At 36.4% G+C, this 9,298-nt stretch overlaps 1 protein-coding gene across 2 annotated transcripts; it reads left to right on the top strand.

Moving 5' to 3' along the window:
• The first annotated feature begins 529 nt into the window (after positions 1-529).
• eif4e1c (eukaryotic translation initiation factor 4E family member 1c) lies at positions 530-8,355 on the top strand. Of its 2 annotated transcripts, XM_082154023.1 has the most exons (7): positions 533-646; positions 1,928-2,031; positions 4,500-4,595; positions 4,688-4,751; positions 4,964-5,077; positions 5,159-5,298; positions 7,189-8,355. In XM_082154023.1, the coding sequence occupies exons 1-7, from the start codon at positions 629-631 to the stop codon at positions 7,301-7,303; spliced, it is 651 nt and encodes a 216-aa protein (XP_082010149.1). In that variant the 5' UTR covers positions 533-628; the 3' UTR covers positions 7,304-8,355. The 2 variants fall into 2 exon arrangements, with proteins under 2 accessions (XP_082010148.1, XP_082010149.1); XM_082154022.1 differs by having other exon boundaries at positions 530-646; positions 4,964-5,298.
• Positions 8,356-9,298: the final 943 nt, after the last annotated feature.

Raw genomic sequence — 9,298 nt, forward strand, 5'->3', positions numbered from 1 at the left:
ACAACCCACCAAAATAAAAGTTCGGTCCAACTCAAAGAAATTAGAAAGAAATTGCACAGTAAAATGTATTTTAAAATAATAATAATAATAATACAATCTTTTAAAACGTTATTTTAAGGGAATATCACACAAACATTACAGATTACAGTATACTCACTACAAAAAACTAGACTACACCACACATACAAGTAGTAGTACACTAATATTAGTAGGCTATAGTTACTTGCCACATAGGCTATAGCTTTGGAAAATATACTTGAACTTATGTTTTAACTTTAAGTATAATTTTTGGAAGGGTATGTTTTTACAAGTTTAAATTTCAGCGGTGCATCATCATTCTTTCTTTCTTTTTAGAATATGTAATTTCATATATTTACTTTTGAAGTAGGCCTAATCTTTACTTGTTTCAACATTTCATGATTTCTCTTTTTTGTTTTGTTTGTATGTATAACAAAAACAAACTAAAAAACATGTAAAAATTAAAAAAAATTAATACAAATAAAAATTGCGTTTCAGTCTCCCGCATGCAGTGCGTTCAGCTCGCGGGAGCCCTACCAGCTTCCGTAGATTCTCGAGCGCGTGCGTGACGCAGCAGCGTCCAACGGTCAGAAGAATTTTTACAGGCAAGATGGCGACTTCGGAGCCGGTAAGAGGGAGCGGGCTTTTTTTCATTTAGGGCTTCTCCGCGACCAACAATGGTAAACCAGCGTCTATTGTGTTGTCTGCGGGACATGTTTAAACAGTGAGCAGTAGTGTTAAAAGCTGGAGGTGTCGTTTTGGGGTTCAGTATGGTTTCGGGGCGGCAATGCTGCTGGTGACTTTAGAGACAGGGAGGGTCCGGGCAACGACAATTCACCGGTCCTCACACCCGTTACCGGCTCATTTCAAAGCGGCGTAATGATACCATAACGCTTTGAGGGCGGATGGTGTCGGGTTTTCTCTCGTCTCCACGTGAAGAGATCATATCTCCAGACATCTGGACACGTGTGTTCATGGCTAACTGTGTTCGGCTAGCGTGTGCAGTCGTGGCTGCTTAATACGTTTTGTAATTCACTATATCAACTAAATGTGACGTTTCAATGTGCACAAAAGAATTTACGTGTAGTCTGATTACGTGAATAGCACCAAAGTCATTGATCGCTGAAATAAGTCAGCATGTGTTTAGAGAAGCTTGTACCTTAGCGGACAGTAGAGGGTGTATGACTCCAAATTGAACTGGAAATTACACTTACTGACTCAATAGTGTGTGATCTGCTCTACACTGCATTAAGTACATGCTGTAATCTAGCTAGTTGTCTTGGTAACAAGCCCGCATATCTGGTAAGTTTGATCACAGGGGCCAGTTGCACACACATAGGTATTATGTTAAGACAGTGTCTTAAGATCTAGCATGACCCACTAGCAGTTAGTCAAGGGGCAGTCAATCTTATTTTTTGGTATGAAATTAGTATCAAATCTACGTTTTTATGAAACTGACTTAAAAAGATATAAGACTAGTCTTGCAACCAGCCCCATGTAACGTTATCTTGGGGTTTCGAAGTATTGAGCCAATAGATTGCAATTGAAACATCTGTTTTCATTTAGTATTTTTTGCTATTTGCCCAAAGAAAGATCTCAGATTGTCCAAGAGCCTCTTTAGCAGTGGAGACAGGCTGACAGCTGCACAGAATGTGCTGTAGGTCAGTTTCAGGTTGAGGATCATGACTTGTGCAATGAGGTGATTGTCAGTATTTCTCTATGAATGCGTGGAATGACCCTGAACTTTTCTGTAATCAGTTTCCCCACCGTCATGGAAAAACCTGGGGGTATCTATTTTAAAATGGGGAATAGTCATGGAAATAGAAATCACTTCTTGTAGAATAAAAATTTCTGTGACTGAAAAAAGGTCATGAACCCATTTTCATTAAGTCATTTTGCATTTATGTAGCGAGGAACTGAAAATGAAGAAGTCCGTGCTGAAAGTCCTACGGCTCCTGTGACAAGTCTTGTGACAAGTCCTGAACAGTACATCAAACACCCTTTGCAAAACAGGTAAATGTCATACATTTCTATGTGTATTTATATCTGAACTTCTATATACATCACCTGTGTAGCATATGCCACACTAAGCAGATAGCATAGATCAGTCCTAGTGCATTAGGGATTAAAGTGAATAGAGTACATATTTGCTGAAATGAACTGAATAAATTTTTTAGACTATTTATTCAAAATCTCAGAAATTAGAGTGCATTTTTTTAGCCAATGTTGATCATCTAAAACTAGCCATAAACTACCGTTTAAATTTTATTGGGCAGTAAAATATATTTTTTTGCAAAGAAATTTATATTTGGTAACACTTTAGTGTAGGGCCCAATTCTCACTATTATAGCTGCTTATTAGCATGCATATCACTAGGATATTGGCTGTTTATTAGTTACTTATAAAGCACATATTAATGCCTTTTTCTGCATGACCATATTCTACATCCCTTACCCTACCCAATACCTAAACTTAACAACTACCTTACTATTAATAAGCAGTAGTTAGGAGTTTGAGGCAAAACTTTGTAGTGAGAATTAGACTCTAATCTAAAGTGTGACCGTACATTTTTCCGCGTTAAATTTATGAAAAGTGGCAGACAAAGTAAAGACATTTATTTAAGAAAAGTAAAGGGATTATTTAAAATATAAATCTTTTGTAATATTATAAATGTTGTTCTTTTGAACTTTGTGTATCAAAGAATCCTGAAAAAAAAATGATCAGAGCTTCCACACAAATATTAAACAGAACAACTGTTTTCAACATTGATAATAAATATAAATGTTTATTGAGCAGTGAGCATCAAATTCAGTATATTAGAATGATTTCTGAAGGATCATGTGACTTGAGTGATGCTGAAAACTCAGCTTTGTCTTCACAATAATAAATTACATTTAAAATATAAGACAATAGAAAAGTTATTTTAAATTGTAACTATTTCACAGTATTACTGTTTTGAGCATAAGAGACTTCTTCAAAAACAGAGAAAATAAAGTACTACTTGCCTAACATTGACATCTTTAGATAATGTGACATTTTCGAATCTAGTCTTGCATGACATTGTCACATTTTGTGTGGCAGTAGTGTTTGGTGTGACTCTGAGCTCAAAAGTCATATGAGTGATGAGGTTGCAGTCCGCCAGTGTGCTGCAGGAAGTGCTGAGCTTACATGTTGAGCTGTCTCATTCCAGCCCTTTCACAGCCCGTGGCTTATTCCTGGGGTGTTTAGATCTCACTCAAGTACAGCATTCACATTTCAGTTTGTGTTGCAATTGCTAGATGTAACGTTTAAGTTTTGTTTAATGACTGTCATTTGTAGAATTTTCGTTATGCTTTTTTTTTTTTTCTAGTCTGTTATAGATAGTTTAAAGTTCACCACAGGTCAGGGCTGCAACAGATAACTCTAGCATCAGTGACAGGGTGCATCTGTCATGTACTCAGCTCTTACTGCTGGTTTCTAGAATGATAGCAGCCTTTATTATGATTGTTAATATAGCTCTTTGTGTAGTGGAGCTGCATTATTTCCTCTATCCTTTTGCTTTTATGCAGCTGGTTAGAATGAAACATTGTCAAAGGTGAAAATTCACTTTTGTTCTTATAGACAATTCCTCTTTTTTTTTCTTTTTTTTTATGCTCACCATGGCTGCAGTAAAATTGTGAAATATTATGATTTGAAGTATTTTCTATTTTATTCTTATGAAAGCAAAGCTGAGTCTACAGCTCAGAGTCTACAGGTCTTCAGTGTCACATGATCCTTCAGAAATCTTTCTAATATAATGATTTGGTGCTCAAGAAACATTACTAAACATTACAACATTACTGATTATTTGATCAATAGAAGGATCACAAGAACCGCATTTATTTGAAATAGAAATCCTTTCTAACATTATAAAAAAATAATGGTCACTTTTGATCAATTTAATGTGTCCCTGCTGAATAAAATGATTCATGTATTTAAAAGGTGTATACAATGGGGTTCAAAAGTCTTGACTCCACTGTGAAAATGTTTTCACAAACGCATCAAACTGTCTTTTTTTCCATTACGAATTAAATATTATCAGTAGTTATTAGTAGAAAAAATTTGATTGAAAAAGTAACATGAATTTAAGAATGTCTAAGAATTGGCTTTAATGAAAGCAACACTCGCTGTTTGTGTGATATCTGATGATCATGTTCTCCAGCATGATTTGAGATGATCTAAAGATCTTCTTGAGCTTCAGCAGCAGAAGGACATCTGGCCATCTGTTCAGAGTAACACGATCAATTTATATTTAATAATGATACTATAACCTGTACTATTTTTAATTCAATTCAATTTTAATTTTATTCATTTTTGCCTAGTAGCCGTGGTTTTCCATTGGTTAAAAGGACCGTGAGAGTCGTCTCTCGGATGAAGCAGCTCTTTGAGAGCTTCTACATGAATATTATATGAGTGACACAAGGAGACTCTCGTGCTCACTGTCCTTATTTGCCTCCCTGCAGATGGGCTCTCTGGTATTTCAAAAATGACAAGAGCAAAAGTTGGACAGAAAATCTGCGTCTCATCTCCAAGTTTGACACAGTGGAAGATTTCTGGGCGTAAGTGGTTTTCCTTTATCGTGTATTTTGACATTAAGTGACATTACTGCCCTTTTTTTTCATGATGGATTTGACTTCTGTTCACTCCTCAGATTATACAATCACATACAGCAGCCCAGTAAGCTTGGTTTTGGCTGTGACTACTGCTTATTTAAGGTAAGATGAGGAAGTGTGTATATGGCCGAACTGAAATGTGTGGCTGATTATTAACTAAACATTTCATTGCAAAGCAGGTGCATTTCTGAGTTTCTGTGGGTATCACTCTGACCATGTGACTGCAGATTTAATTATCTGCATGCTAAATAAAGGGATGAATAGAGCTTGGCAAAAATGAGAAAACACTGATGTCCAGATTGTGTTTGTCTCAGGATGGTATTAAACCCATGTGGGAGGATGACAGGAATAAACTCGGAGGAAGGTGGTTAATGACCCTCAGCAAACAGCAACGACACAATGACCTTGACCGCTACTGGATGGAGACAGTAAGAGTTTTTCTTTTTTCATGGTTTTGTGGATGGCTCAGTGTGCTTTGCATAACTTCATACTGTGCATGTGTTTTGCAGCTGTTATGTTTAATCGGAGAGTCCTTTGATGAGGCCAGTGAAGACGTGTGTGGAGCTGTGGTCAATGTCAGGCCAAAGGGGGATAAAATAGCCATCTGGACAGGCAACTGCCAAAACAGGGACGCTATCATGACGATAGGGTGCGTTGCTAATTAATAATTATTAATAATATTTAATATTTATTACATGTTTTGTCTCTTGGAAATGCACGTTTGACAGTAGCAGTAGCTTGAGTTGGGATGCGGATGTACATTTATTTTCAATAACAAAAACAATATCTGTAAACTTCTAACAACCTAATTTTTTTTAGGGAGAATTTGAAATATTCTGGCTAAGTTATTCAAATTAACCATTGCTCTTCGATAGCATCATACATTTGTAGATCATGATAGCCACAGATAAATAAATAAAAAAGAATAGCACCTCACTACCTTGGTAAAAAATAACTATTATTTCTACAGTAAAAACAGTAGCCTAAATACATTTAGTATAAATAAAAATGCACAAAAACTGCTGTAGCTTAACAAAAATGCTGTAGGGTAAGTATATATATTCCATTACTCCTTTAATATATTTAATATTCACAATTACATTACAAATCCATGCTTAATGTTGGGGACTTGTGGATTGAAAAGTATTTTAACTGATTGTTGTGGCACAGTGTTTCTCCTGTTTTGTTGTTGAACTCTCGGTTAGCATCAGATATAAACTCGAGTGCTTCTCACTGGATCTCACTGCATCTCACTGCACAGTTTAGTGGTCGCGTCACTCGCGTGATCCAGACGTCAGCATGTACACGCATTCACTCTAAGCTCGCGTTGCGCTGTCTTTTGAGCCGAGCTGATAAAGAGGCTAGAAAAAAGGTTGACGTTTTATTCAAAATGCAACCGTTTAGTCACATTCCACAGCCCTATTTTTTGCATTTATTTGATCAAAAATGCAGTGAAACCGTAGTATCGTGAAATATTTAAAATAACTTTTTATTTTAATATTTGTTCAATTTGATTGTTGTGATGGCAAAGCTGAATTTTCAGCATCATTACTCCAGTCTTCAGTGTCACATGATCCTTCAGAAATCATTCTAAATATGCAGATTTTTTGCATTTCAAGGAACATTTCTTCAATGTTGAAAACAGGTGTGCTGCTTAAAGGGATAGTTCACTTTGAAATTAAATTTTGGTATGTTTTAGCTTACCTCAAGGGCATCCAAGATGTAGGTGTCTTTTTTTCCGCAGTAGTTTCAATTTTGATATTTTTAGGTCAAACCGTTCTTGTCTGTCAGTCATATAATGCAGGTCTATGGTCACTGTCTCAAAGAGCATGCACAGAGTCCAAATTAAAACAATTCCCCGTCGTCCAAATTAAACAATTCCCCATCGTAAGTACACATTGATGGCCTAAGACACGAAACGAGCGGTTTGTGTGAGAAAACGAACAGTTTTTATATCGTTTTTACCTCTTGAACACAGCTACGTCCAAGTGATCTGAGAGCGCGGGCGGGTATAGATATATACACTAGATGTCGCATTGGCTACGGTTTCGCAGTGTGTACTTACGATGGGGAATTGTTTAATTTGGACGACGGGGAATTGTTTTAATTTGGACTCTGTGCATGCTCGTTGAGACAGTGACCATAGACCTGCATTATATGACTGACAGACAAGAACGGTTTGACCTAAAAATATCAAAATTGAAACTACTGCGGAAAAAAAGACACCTACATCTTGGATGCCCTTGAGGTAAGCTAAAACATACCAGAATTTAATTTCAAAGTGAACTATCCCTTTAATATTTTTGTTTAAACCATGATATATATATATAGTCTTTCAGGATACAAGATAATAGAATAGAAATAAAAGTTTGGAATAGAATTTTGTTGTAACATTATAAATGTCTTTACTGTCATTTTCGATCAATGAAATGCGTCCTTGCTGAATAAAAATAAATAATCCTAATTCCACCAAAATGTGGAATGTGTTTAGCTGATATTTGATTTATTCATTGTGATATCTGTTGTTCTTCCCCTTTAGGCAACAATACAAAGAGCGTTTGAGTATCCCAAGCAAAACCCTCATCGGATACCAGTCACATGACGACACCTCTAGCAAAAGTGGCTCTACAACAAAGAACATGTACTCAGTTTGAAGAAAACTAATTTCAACTCATTGTAGGTTTATAAAATTTCAAAATTTGCATCACATTAATACTTTTGAGTTTGAGTCAACTACTGTAGTGCCCTTCCTTTTTAAGAAAAGAAAAGAAAAATCAAATATGTAAATGTAGTGCTCTCTCCAGCCTGAAATGATCAGCACCGTTATCGTGTGGATCAGGGGACGTCTGCTTGTTTAGACCTGAGAGAAAAACTATAGCAGTTAAGCTAGATGTTACTGATATCATTTTTAGTGATTTGAGAGAGTTTAAAGGACTAATCGAGACTTACCTAGCTGAAGAGGTTCTAAGGCTTAGATAAAGAGACATACCATTCTTTGCTTTAACCTTTCGTTCTCACGCGTCACGTCATGAATGAACAAATGAACCCACAACTTAATCCACACGGACGTTTTAAGGGCCCAAACTGTTTTAACATGCTTTGGTTAGAGGTGTTTGGCATGAGAAGTGATTGCAGAGGCGCCTGCAGACTGACTATCTTAAAGGTTTGTAAAGGATTACTTTTGGTCATGCTCCAAGTTTGGAATTTGGAGTGGTCATTTATTGTTTCAGCTATGCTGGAATTGTGGCATCTTGCTTGTTTCTCCCCTCCATCTATTTATGATATTTGCGTTGCAGTTGAACTATGTAGTGAGAGGAACACCATGAAAATCAAGCTCCTTTCTTTTCTTTCAGTTGTTTTTTGAGGTTCTTAGCAACGTGGACTACTGCTTGCTGTTTTTCCTTTTTTTCTCTTTTTTTTATACAGTGTATTCAGTGAATGCCTGGACATACATGCTTTTTAAGTTTGCTTCCACATTTTCCCTCATTGATACTGTAGACATTTTCTAGTTTGCCCCACTCTTTGGATCAGTGAAAGAAGAGAGGATATCCATTGTGAATTTATTTTGCTCATAATGTATCTTTATTATCTGTAATTCCAGGATGTATATTACCTTCTTTCAAAGTAAAGGTTATGTGCTTTGCATTAACAATTGAATCCTTCTCCATTTCTTCATTCTCTTGACTCTTTTATCAGAGGTCACAAACACCTAAATACAAAAGGTTTGCTCATTTCCTTATAGTTAAACAGTTGTATTGTGTAATTAATGTCATTAGCACAAACTAATCTTTTAAACAGGCACTTGACGAGGCACCACTCAAGATAAACGAATACGCTGCATCCGAACCACGAACTGTCTGAGTAGGTACTACAATTGAATTTGGATTTACTTTGTGACCGGTTAAAAAGTACATTCCATCAGAGGTGGACAGTAACAAAGTACATTTACTTGAGTACTGTACTTAAGTACACTTTTTGAGTATCTGTACTTTACTTGAGTATTATTTTTTCTGGAAACTTTTTACTTAAACTTCACTACATTTGAAAGACAAATATTGTACTTTTTACTCCACTACAATTCTGTCAAGGTCCTTGAGTAGAAAGTAACATCAGTCAGTGGATGATTTTGGTTGCAGGGGTTGCATTTTGGTTGGAAATGAAAGTTGGGGTGACGTCAGAACCCTGCATCTGATTGACATCAGAACCCGACGTCAGATTGACGTTGGATACTGATTGAAAATAAAAGTCGGGTTGACGTCAGAACTCGACTGATGTTGGTTTCTGACGTCAACCCGATTTTCATTTTCAACCACAATACAACGTCTGTCCAACGTTGGAGATCAACGTCAATCTGACATTGGATTCTGACATAAACCTGATTTAAATTTTCAACGTTGGGTTTGGTCTTCTAAATGTTGACTTTTGTCACTTTTTTGGAGCACACTAGCTTATAGATAACAGTAAGGCGAACATATTCATACTAAAAGCCAAAAAACATTAAATAGGGCAATATTTGAGGGAACAGCCATTTGGGTGTCCGAAACCATTGTGGACGTTATTGAGTGCACTTATTCAATCTCACATTCAATCCCACTACTGGAACTGTGTTTTAGAAATAAATGTGATATTGACATGAGGGTAGGTAGGCA

The sequence above is a fragment of the Leuciscus leuciscus genome, assembly GCF_965113295.1.
Source record: "Leuciscus leuciscus genome assembly, chromosome: 22".
Classification (NCBI taxonomy): Eukaryota; Metazoa; Chordata; class Actinopteri; order Cypriniformes; family Leuciscidae; genus Leuciscus; species Leuciscus leuciscus.